Source organism: Malaclemys terrapin, chromosome 20, assembly GCF_027887155.1.
Source record: "Malaclemys terrapin pileata isolate rMalTer1 chromosome 20, rMalTer1.hap1, whole genome shotgun sequence".
NCBI classification, from domain to species: Eukaryota; Metazoa; Chordata; order Testudines; family Emydidae; genus Malaclemys; species Malaclemys terrapin.
Window position 1 is genome coordinate 17,338,852 of NC_071524.1, and position 9,899 is coordinate 17,348,750.

Here is a 9,899-nt window from a genome sequence, read left to right on the forward strand (position 1 = left end):
CCGGCACTTCCGGCCCGCTGTTGCCTTCCTTTACCAAGATGGCGGCGCCCACGGAGGCTCGCAGCGGCGCGGCCGCCTCGGGCTTCCTGGGCTTCCGGGCCGGGTCCCGCGATCCCGGCGCCCCCGGCAAGCGGCGGGCCCGGGGCAGCCGCAACCGGAAGAAAAGCTGGAAGCGATGGCGGGGGCCCGAGGCCCAGCTGGGCCGGGAGCTGGGAGCCTTCCTGGAGGACGTGGGGCTGCAGCAGCGCGCGGCCGGGTGAGGGGCGGGGCGAGGGGGGGCGCCCGGGGGGGGAGGGCAGTGGGAGGGGGCTCTAGGGGGCAAGGAGGGGAGTGGGGGGCGCCGGGGGGGTGAGGAGGGGAGTGGGGTGGTGCCGGGGGGGTCATGGGGGGCACACAGGAGTGATGATGGGAGTGGGGGGGGGTCATGGGGGGAGTGGGGGGTGCTGGGGCCCATGGGGGGGGAGGGGAGTGGGGGGCCGTCGGAGAGGTCATGGGGGGAGTGGGGAGGCAATGGGGGGCACACAGGAGTGATGAGGGGAGTGGGGGGTGCCGGGGAGTGGGGAGGCAATGGGGGGTGCACAGGGGTGAGGAGGGGAGTGGGGAGGCAATGGGGGGTGCACAGGGGTGAGGAGGGGAGTGGGGAGGCAATGGGGGGTGCACAGGGGTGAGGAGGGGAGTGGGGCGCGCCAGGGGGAATGTGGGGGCCGGGGGGGCGATGAGGGGTGCGAGGGACTTGGGAGGAAGGGGGGAGGGAGTGAGGGACGTGGGGGTCCTGGGAGAAGGGGCTCGGACGGGGGAGCTGGGAGTGGGGGCGGAGGGTTTGGGCAGGGAGAGGGGTCTTGGGAGGAAGACGAGGTGGGGGCTGGAAAGGGGGCAGGTGGGGGGGATTGGGGCAGAGGAGGGAGGAAGTTGGGGCTCTGGGAAAGGGAGAGCATTGGGGGGCCCCTGGTGGGGCGAGGGGCTGGGGCGAGACCATGATTGTTGGGGATGAGTATTGGGGGGGTGTGGGGAGGCCTTGTGGGGTGAGCTGGGGGGCTCCTGGTAAGAGAGTGGGTGATAGGCGCTGGTGTGGGATGTGGGGGGTCCTGGGGTGTGTGTCAGTGGAAGATAGGCTACATGAAGGGGGGAAGATGGGGGGGGGGGCTGGAGAAGATCTCATGGGTTTGGGGTGATGGAGAATCTGGGGGCAAAGGTGGGTGGGAGACCTCAAGGATCCTCATAGGTGCCGGGGGGGGGGGCTGCTGAGGGGTGTCAAGAGGGCCCAGAAGCGGGGGGGGGGGGTGTAGGACTGGGGAGGGTCTAGAGAGGGGGGTGGACATGGGTAGAATTTGGGGAGGAGAAAAGGGGGGCTGGCTAGGGGAGAGTTGATGGGGGGGCCCTTGGGGGTCGGGTCTGAGAGTGAGGATGAGGAGGGGGGAGCTGTGAGGTGGGTGGGCACCTATGGTCTGGACTGGGGGGGCATTTTGGACCTGCTGAGGGGATCGGGGCTTCATTGGTCCCTCCCCAGCATGTGGGAGTAACGGGGCATCTCTCCCCTTCGCTCCCCAGGGGCCTGGTGGCCGAGAAGCCAGACGAGAGCCTCTTCTTCCTGGACACGGGGAGTGAGGAGAAAGGTGAGGGAGTGGGGGGGAGTTAGCCAGTGCTGTGGGGGTCCCTGTGCTTTGGGTCAGCAGGGCAGGCCCCCCCCCCCCCCCCCCCCCCCGTTTGGAGAACCAGGATGGGGGGCTCCCTCAGAGTCCAGTGGCTGCCTCAGCAGAGGGGCTCAACCTCTGCTCACCAGCTTTGGGGGGATCCCTGCGGGGCACAGCCTGCTGGGGTAACCCTGAGCATGTCCCCTTGTCTGCATGCCTCAGTTTCCCCTTCTGTCGCTGGCAGGGGCTGCGTGCAGCGCCTGGCGCTGATCTCCACTGGGATCTCTAGATGCTACCATAACCTTCCCCTCTGGCTTGCGGCAGCTGCGGGCCGAGGCCTTCCGAAGCGACGTGTGCTTTCACGTCTTGGGGTGCCTGGGGCGGGGGGGAGACTCAGCACAGCCTGAACGTCAAGCCCCCTAAGGCATCTGGAATCGGGGGCCCCCAAAATCACAAGCAGCTTGAGGAAGCTTTGCCGTGGGTCGGTAGCAAGTCGCTCATCATGAGTAGCGAACTGGGGGGGGGGGGGGGGGGGCTGCTTGGAGAAAGCGCTGGGGCCGTCCGGACGCGCTAAGGGCTGGGTGTAGGAATCCCACAAGATACTGGGAAGCCAGGTGGCCTAGTGAGTAGAGCGCTCGAGTAGGAGTCAGGACTCCTGGGTTCTAATCCCAAACGCTGCTGTGGGGTGACCCCTTCTTGGTGCCTCAGTTTCCCCATTGTTAAAATGGCGCTGTGAGCTCGACAGATGGCGAGTGCCAGGGAAAGGTGGGGGGGGGATTGATGAGACGCAATACTCTGTGGCGGGGGGGCAATGCCATTTGGGGCATCCTTGCGTCCCCGGGGTGCTGCAGAGCATGTGGCCACCCGTCCATCCGTGTCTCCCCTCCTCTCCCCAGACCGGGAGCTGAACCAAGGCAGAGAGAAGCCCCTGCGGATAGACCTCATCCTGCAGCCAGATTCCAAGGTGCCCCCTCCCAAAGAGTGAGTGTCCCGCCCGGGGCGGGGGCTGGGCTGGTGGGACGGTATCGGTGGCTCTCCGTCTCTCCCATGTGTAGACTGTAGCATGGTGGGCTGGGGAGCCGTCCCCACGTGGGTCGTGGATGGTTCTTTGACTGGGAGACCCTGGGCAGGTCTCAGTGCTTCGTGCCTCAGTTTCCCCATTAGCAAAACTGGGATAATAGCAACGCAGAAGCTTGGGTGCTGGGTTTGGAAGAGGAGTGGGGTCTAGTGGTTGGAGCAGGGGGCTGGGAGCCAGGACGCCTGGGTTCTATCCCTGGCGCTGGGAGGGGAGGGTGGGATGTCCATCTCACACCGAGGGAGGCCAAGCGCCCCCTGCTGGCCCAGAGGCCTAAGCCGCCCTCATCCTGTCCCACTCCCCTTGGCAGCATTTTGGCCCACCAGGTCCCCAACGGGAAGAAGCTGAAACGGAAGCAGCGGCTGCGGGAGAAGCTGGCGGAGCGGGGCGTGGTGCCCCGAGAGCAGCGCCTCCTCCAGGCCCGGCTGCAGAAAGCACGGCCAGCAACAGCAGAGGCCTCGCATGGCCAGGGTGCGGGAGCCGAGCCGGCTGGGGGCTTCTACGACATCTGGTCGGACACAAGTAAGCAGGGAACCTCCGTGGCAGGGGAGTGGAGTCTAGTGGTTAGAAAGGGGGGGCTGGGAGCCAGGACTCCTGGGTTCTATCCCCAGCTGTGGGAGGGAGTGGGGTCTAGTGGTTAGAATGGGGGGCTGGGAGCCAGGACTCCTGGGTCCTATCCCCAGCTGTGGGAGGGAGTGGGGTCTAGTGGTTAGAATGGGGGGCTGGGAGCCAGGACTCCTGGGTCCTATCCCCAGCTCTGGGAGGGGAGTGGGGTCTAGTGGTTAGAGTGGGGGGGCTGGGAGCCAGGACTCCTGGGTTCTAGCCTGAAGCCGGCCCAGATTCACGGTTTCCCATCTTTGGGGGTGACTTTGGCTAAGCTCAGCACAACCCCCAGCCGTGGGGTGGTTCTGTTCCATACCCGGGGGCCTGATCCACCGGGCTCTGCCCTCCGGCACCGGCGCTCAGTGCTCCCGCTGGGGCCCAGGCCTGGCTGCTGCAGGCGCCTGCTTGCTGGGGGGTTTGCCCGAGACCCAGGAAACTCGCCACACAAATGGAGCCCCCTTCCCCCCCGCCCCACTTTGAGGGTGGCTGCTGATCGCCCCGAGTGGCCTAGACTCGTGTCCCCTGCCGGGCTGGGACGCTCCTCAGAGCTGGGAATACCGGGGGGAAGCATGGGGGACCCTCCCCAGGTCTCTCTGGATCTCCCCCTTAAGGAAGGTGGTGTCACGCCAGCTCCCCTCTGCGTTAACCACCAGACCCCACGCCCGGAGCTGGGAGAGAACCCAGGAGTCCTGGCTCCCAGCCCCCCTCTCCTAACCCACTAGACCCCACTCCCCTCCCAGAGTCCTGGCTCCCAGCCCCCCTTCCCCCACTCCCCTAGACCCCACTCCACTCCCAGAGCTAGGCTGGAACCCAGGTGTCCTGGTGGCCTCCGCTCTGATCCCTAGGCCCCACCGACTCCGTGGGTGGTACTGTTGTGGGGCTGGTGGTAACGGTGCCGCTCTCCCGGCAGACCCTCTGGACCGGCCGCTGGCTGGGCAGGACGCCTGGTTCCTGGAGCAGACCAAGAAGCAGAGAGTGCGGGTGAGTGCGGGGGGCCCTGCTGGGGGTGGGCACGGACGCCCTGGGCACATGGCGGGGGGTGGGGTGGACAGACCCTTCCCTCCCCTCCTGGCTCACCCGCGTTCTCTCCTCAGCGCCCCGCCAGGCTGGAGAAGAAGCCGTCGGAGCTGCCGGCCGTGGAAGTCATCCCCGCGGGGGGGTCCTACAACCCTACGTTCCAGGCCCACCAGGTAGGGGGCAGGGGGCTGCCCCTCTGCTCAGCCTGCCCCTGGAGCGTTTGCAGCAATGCATGCTGGGAATGGAGCGGCTGTGTGGGGAGGTGTGATTTGCGGCCCCACTGTGGACTTGGGGGGGCAGCTTTCCTGCCCCATGGTGATTAGGGCTGGGCGGAGGTCTATGGGGGGGGGGTTTCCAGGGCCCTGCTGAGGTGGGGGTGCAAGGGGAGGTCCTGGGGGGCATGGGGAGCTGTTCCCGCTGACCCCGCGTCTCCCCCCAGGCGCTGCTGCTCCAGGCCCACGAGGTGGAGCTCAGACGGCAAAGGGCCGAGGAGAAGCTGGAGAGGCAACTGCGTTTCCCCACGGCGGCTGAGGCCCCCACCCAGGTGAGAGCCCACGGGGGGGGCAGCGTTCCGGCCAGGCTGGGGAGCGGGCAGTGCCGAGCCGGCTTGGGGGGCTCCGGGGCCCCCCACGCTGTAGGTGCAGAGGGGACGCGGCCAGCCCCCCCGTCCTGCCCCCCAGCCTTGGAGTCGGGAGGTGCAAGGGCATGTGCCCAGCCCTCCCCTGTCATTGGCTGGTGGCTTCCTCGCCCCCCCCATCCGCTGTATTTAGCCTCTTAGGGAATCACTTTAAGGGGTCGGACCGGCCTGCGGGACACTGTCCGGAATCCCGCCCAGCCACCCCCGTGCCGGGGAACCCCCAGCCTCCACCCGGGGAGGGGCCCTGTCGTTCCCGGTCGCTGCGGGCGGCCCCGATGCCCTGCAGTGCCAGTCGCTGAGTACCACGTTCCCCACCCACGCCGGGCTGGGGAGCTCCGGGGTTCCCCGCAATGCCCCCAGGGTCCCAGCAGCCTTGGTAGCTCAGGGTCAAGCGTCTCCCCCCTCCGCGAAGCTCCCTAGAGACCTGGGGGGTTGCAGCCCATGTCCCCTTGGAGTCCTGGCTCCTCCCCCCCCCCCTGCCCCGCTCTAACCCCTAGGCCCTGCTCCCCTCCCCGAGTCTCTGTCCCTGTCTCACGGCCGTTGCTCGCTTTGCCCGCAGGAGACGGCCTTCCGGGAGCAGTGCGAGGGGCTGCTCGAAGAGTCGGCTGACGAGGGGGGCGAGGAAGAGGCGCCCGATGAGCCCCCAGTCCCCGGGGCCCCCCCACCTCTGGCCCCCCTGCGTGAGAAGAAAACGGAGCAGCAGCGCAGGAGGGAGAAGGAAGCCAAATTCCTGGTGCCTAATTCCCTTTGGTTTCCGCTTGTGTGGGGGGCTGGGATACGCCCCCGATGTAATCCAGCCCTCGTCAATAGCAACCGGCGGATGGCAGCTGGCCGGTGCCCTCTGCCATGATCCCATGGGGCAGGATGACTGGGGCGAGCCCCCTGCCATTGCCTGGGGATACCCCAGGCCAGGCTCCCCGGGAGGCAGGTCCCTGATCCCCCCTGGGGCTGCAGATCGCCCTTGAGAAGCGGCTTGTCCGCGGCCTCCTGGGCCCCGTGCCAGAGCGAGCTTCATTCTCGGCGCTGCAGCGCGGGGCCATCTGCTGCGCCCGGCTGCCGCCATCTGCTCCCTGCACCGGCTCAGCCCGGCTCTCCCCCCCAACCCCCACGCTGGGGTTCTCCTCTGGGGGGGGCATAAGGGAGGGGCAGTCGTTAGCAGCTGGTTCTGGGGAGATGCAGCACTGGTAGCTGGGGGAGCCAGGACTCCTGGGTCCCTCCCCCCCCCCGCTCTGGGAGGGGAGTGGGGTCTAGTGGGTTAGAGGAGGGGAGGCTGGGAGCCAGGACTCCTGGATTCCCCCCCCCCCGCTCTGGGAGGGGAGTGGGGTCTAGTGGGTTAGAGCAGCAGGGGCTGGGAGCTAGGACTCCTGGGTTCCCAGCTCTGGGAGGGGAGTGGGGTCTAGTGGGTTAGAGGCAGGAGGGGCTGGGAGCCAGGACTCCTGGGTTCCCTCCCCAGCTCTGGGAGGCGAGTGGGGGCTAGCGGTTGGAGCGGGGTGTGGAGACCAGGGCAGGGGGCAACGCCACGCCGGATCTGACCCGCTCTGGTCCCTGCAGGAGGCCCGGCGGCTGGGCGAGAAGGCGGCGCGGTGCCGGCGGCAGGAGCTCTTCCAGCTCCGCTCCATCCGGCTGCAGGTGAAGCGGCGCGAGGCCGAGCTGCTGCGCCGGAGGCGGGCGCGGCTGGCGAAGAGACGGGCCGAGGCCACCAAGCCCCGGCGGCTGGGGAGGCTCAAGTGAGCGGCGCGGGGGGGCCTGTCTCTCTCAGCGTGGCGGGCACATGGGCACGGCTCTCCGGTGGGGAAGGGGCGGGGATTTCCCAGGTGCTGGACCCCTGGGGACCCGAGAGAGGGGTCAGGGCAGGGTATGCAGGGGACAGCTAAAGGGGGGTGTCGTACAGGGGTACAACAGGGAGCTGGGGGTGCTGGGCGGGGGTATAAAGGGAGCCAGGGGATATGGGGAGCTGGGGGTGCTGGGCAGGGTATGAAGGGGGCCCTGGGGTGAAGCGGGTGTAGGGAGCTGGCACGTAAAGGGGGCTCCGGCAGGGGCTGTTTTCAGGGCACACATGTTGGGGGGTTGCTCCTCTTCTAACCCTTCCCCCCCACCCCCCGGGGTCTCTCTCTGGCAGATACGAAGACCCTGACCTGGAGGTGCAGCTGAGCACGGAGCTGGCCGAGTCCCTGCGGACGCTGAAGGTGGGTGCCCGGGCCAGCGGCCATTTCCCTGGCGCCTGGGCGGCTGTGCCCCCAGGGTTCGGTGTTTCGGGAGGTGGAGCAGACGCTGGTGCCCCGTGATGAGACCCATCCTTGCGCTACGAGGATTCGCAGCACTGCATGCTGGGAATGTGAAGGTCACCTGGGGTTTCCCGGGACCTGCCCAGTGGGGAAGGACCTGGGGACTGAGGGCACCAGACGTAGCCGCCTCCTTGTCCGGTGCACACAGACAGGCCAGTGACCCAATTGGCAGTGGGCACCGTGTCCTGTGCATCCAGTCCGGTCCCAGCCTCTGACGGGCTGGTGCCAGGTGCCCCCCAGTGGATGATTATGGGATAACCTGCCCGCAGAGGCAATTCCTGCCTGACCCCCGTGGCTGGCAGCTGGCTCCTGCCCTGAAGCATGAGAGTTTATAGCCCGTTGTTCAATTAAGGGTGCCCACGGATGGCCCCGTGCCCCCCTGCTCCCCCACCTCAGCCGATGGAGTGTCTGGTGGGACAGGAATTGGCTTCCTCTCTGCCCCGTGGCCCCCCCCGCAGTCTGGGGCAGTGGGAGAGGGGGCGGCAGCAGGGGAGGTGCTGAAGGGGGGGTGGCTTAGCGCTCTAACTCTTCCAGGGGGGCCATCCGCTCCCTCGGTCTCCCCATCTGGCTGCTCTGAGGGCCTCCCCTCCCCCCACACTGCCTCTTGAAGCTCTGTTGGGGGGGCATCCCAGCCCTGGGCCGGGCCCTGAGGCTGGGGTGAGGGGCAGTCTCCCCTTAGCCAGGCACAGACGGACGCCCCCTGGCTCTGACCGGCTTTGCCCGTCTCTCGCTCAGCCCGAGGGCAGCGTCCTGCGCGACCGCTTCAAGAGCCTGCAGAAGAGAAACTTGATCGAGCCCAGGGAACGCGCCAAGTGAGTGGGGGGCGCTGGGCACCAGGCAGCCTGGGCCTGCTCCGCGAGGGGGGAGGTTGGCAGGAGACTCCTAACCCCCACGTGCCCCGGGGGGGGGGGGTCCCTACCCGTTGGCTGATGCCCTGGGACGGTTTGGGCAGCGTGGGCGTCTCTAGCCATGCATGGGGCATTGAGATGCTGGACCCAGCACTGGGGGGGCCGGGTTCCTCCCCCACAGGTTCCAAATCGGGCTCTGGCTTGGGGGGGGGGAGGGTTAGTGGGGGGGAAATCAGGCAGGGCCCATCCTGGGTCCCTCCCCCTCTCGGTGGGTTTGTTTGAGGGGCCTGTACCCCGTTCCTTGTGGCTGGGAACTAACCCCCCTGTCCCCGTCGCGCGCCCCCCCCCCCCAGGTTCAAGAGGAAATACCGTCTGAAGTATGTGGAGAAGAGGGCCTTCCGCGAAGTCACGTGAGTGGGGTTGTGGGGGGACCCATGGGCTGGGGGCGCTGGGTGGGGGTGGAGATGGGGGCAGGGCTGCCCCTCTCTCTGGGGTTACCCCGTTCTGGGGATAAAGGCTTCGGTCTCTGGTATTTCATCAGCAGCATTTTCCTTGAATGCCCTGTTCCTGTCCCCTTCCCCCCCCCCCCCCCCCCCCGGCTGCGCCCCCTAACCGCCCTCTGCTTTGCATTGCAGGTTGTAGGCCTGACCCCCCTCGGCTCCTCGCTGCGCCCAGTTGTACCAACGATCTCATTAAAGCCCTGGGCAATTCCCGTTGCTCCGACTCCTCGTTGCCTGCCCAGGCCCCTAGCACCCCCCGCGTCCTGCCTCGACCCCCCTGCTGGGCACCTGCCGAGGGCTTGTGGCGTGAGGCTGGGGTCTTGGCGTTAATATGGGGGGGGGTGGAAATGTGGGGCAGCGGGTCCCTCCGGGGGGCTGGGGGCCGGCTGCCCGGTTTCGGCGTGGCTGCGATCCAGGGCTGGACGGCGGCTGCCCGCTGGCACCACGGGGCTGGCATTGGCAGGGGGCCAGTGCTGTGATTAGACGCGCCTGGTTTAGCAACATCTGGCTTCTGTTCAGGACAGAGTCTCTCCCCCCCCCACTGTTGTGGAGGCCGCTTGGCTCACAGCTCCCACCGCGGCAGCTGCCCGTCAGCTCCTCTCTGCCCCTCCCGAGAGCTCGTGCCGGGGGAAGGAGTGGGGGCTAGGAGCCAGGACTCCTGGGTTCTTTCCCCGCCTCTGCCGCTGACTGGACCCTGCTGGAGGAACCCAGGAGTCCTGGCTCTCAGGGAGGCCCCCATCCTGCCATACACCCTGTCTGAAAGCCCAGAGACCCCTCGGCGTCTCCCCCGGGCTCCTGCTGAGGTCGGGGGGGTGGGGGTGGGGGGTGGGAGACAGACGCTTACAGATCTGGGTTCCCGGCCGGATCCTCCTTGCGCCGCGTTGCTGCCCCTCCTTCCCCTGGGCCCTGCGGAGCCGTGGGGCGTGGCCCTGCCAGGAGCTGCTTGGCTGGGGTTAGCCGCTGAACTGCTGGGGAGCCTCTTGTTTGTTGCAGAAGACCCTACAATAACAAACCACTGCCTGGCTCTGGGAGGGGAGTGGGGTCTAGTGGTTGGAGCAGGGAGGGGCTGGGAGCCAGGACTCCTGGGTTCTATCCCTGTCACATGTGACCACGTCCCCTCTCTCTGCCTCAGTTTCCCCCATCATGCTACCAGTCTGCTTCATGGACCCAGGGCCCTCCCCTGGCCAGGGGACAGTGGCTGAAGATTTCTAGCTGGGGGGGGGTCTATTGCTGCCTGGTGTGACCCCGCCCCCACGCTGCCCCCCTCCACCAGCGAGGGGATCTCCCTGCCCATCTCCACTCC

The 9,899-nt window shown here is 67.7% G+C and overlaps 1 protein-coding gene across 1 annotated transcript; it reads left to right on the forward strand.

The window, feature by feature from the left end:
* Window positions 1-23: 23 nt before the first annotated feature.
* Window positions 24-8,812, forward strand: NOP53 (NOP53 ribosome biogenesis factor). Its single transcript, XM_054009756.1, has 13 exons — window positions 24-256; window positions 1,549-1,613; window positions 2,528-2,612; window positions 3,017-3,228; window positions 4,220-4,290; window positions 4,404-4,499; window positions 4,766-4,870; window positions 5,523-5,696; window positions 6,515-6,690; window positions 7,083-7,149; window positions 7,984-8,060; window positions 8,450-8,506; window positions 8,732-8,812. Exons 1-13 carry the CDS (start codon window positions 39-41, stop codon window positions 8,736-8,738), a joined length of 1,410 nt encoding a protein of 469 aa, XP_053865731.1. The 5' UTR covers window positions 24-38; the 3' UTR covers window positions 8,739-8,812.
* Window positions 8,813-9,899: the final 1,087 nt, after the last annotated feature.

What these genes read in the sequence shown, in the direction of transcription:
- NOP53 (XM_054009756.1), top strand. Translation starts at nt 39, where the DNA reads ATGGCGGCGCCCACGGAGGCTCGCAGCGGCGCGGCCGCCTCGGGCTTC. An exon ending in AGAAGGAAGCCAAATTCCTG is followed by an intron (nt 5,697 to 6,514) that starts GTGCCTAATTCC and finishes TGGTCCCTGCAG; the next exon opens with GAGGCCCGGCGGCTGGGCGA. An exon ending in GAGCCCAGGGAACGCGCCAA is followed by an intron (nt 8,061 to 8,449) that starts GTGAGTGGGGGG and finishes CCCCCCCCCCAG; the next exon opens with GTTCAAGAGGAAATACCGTC.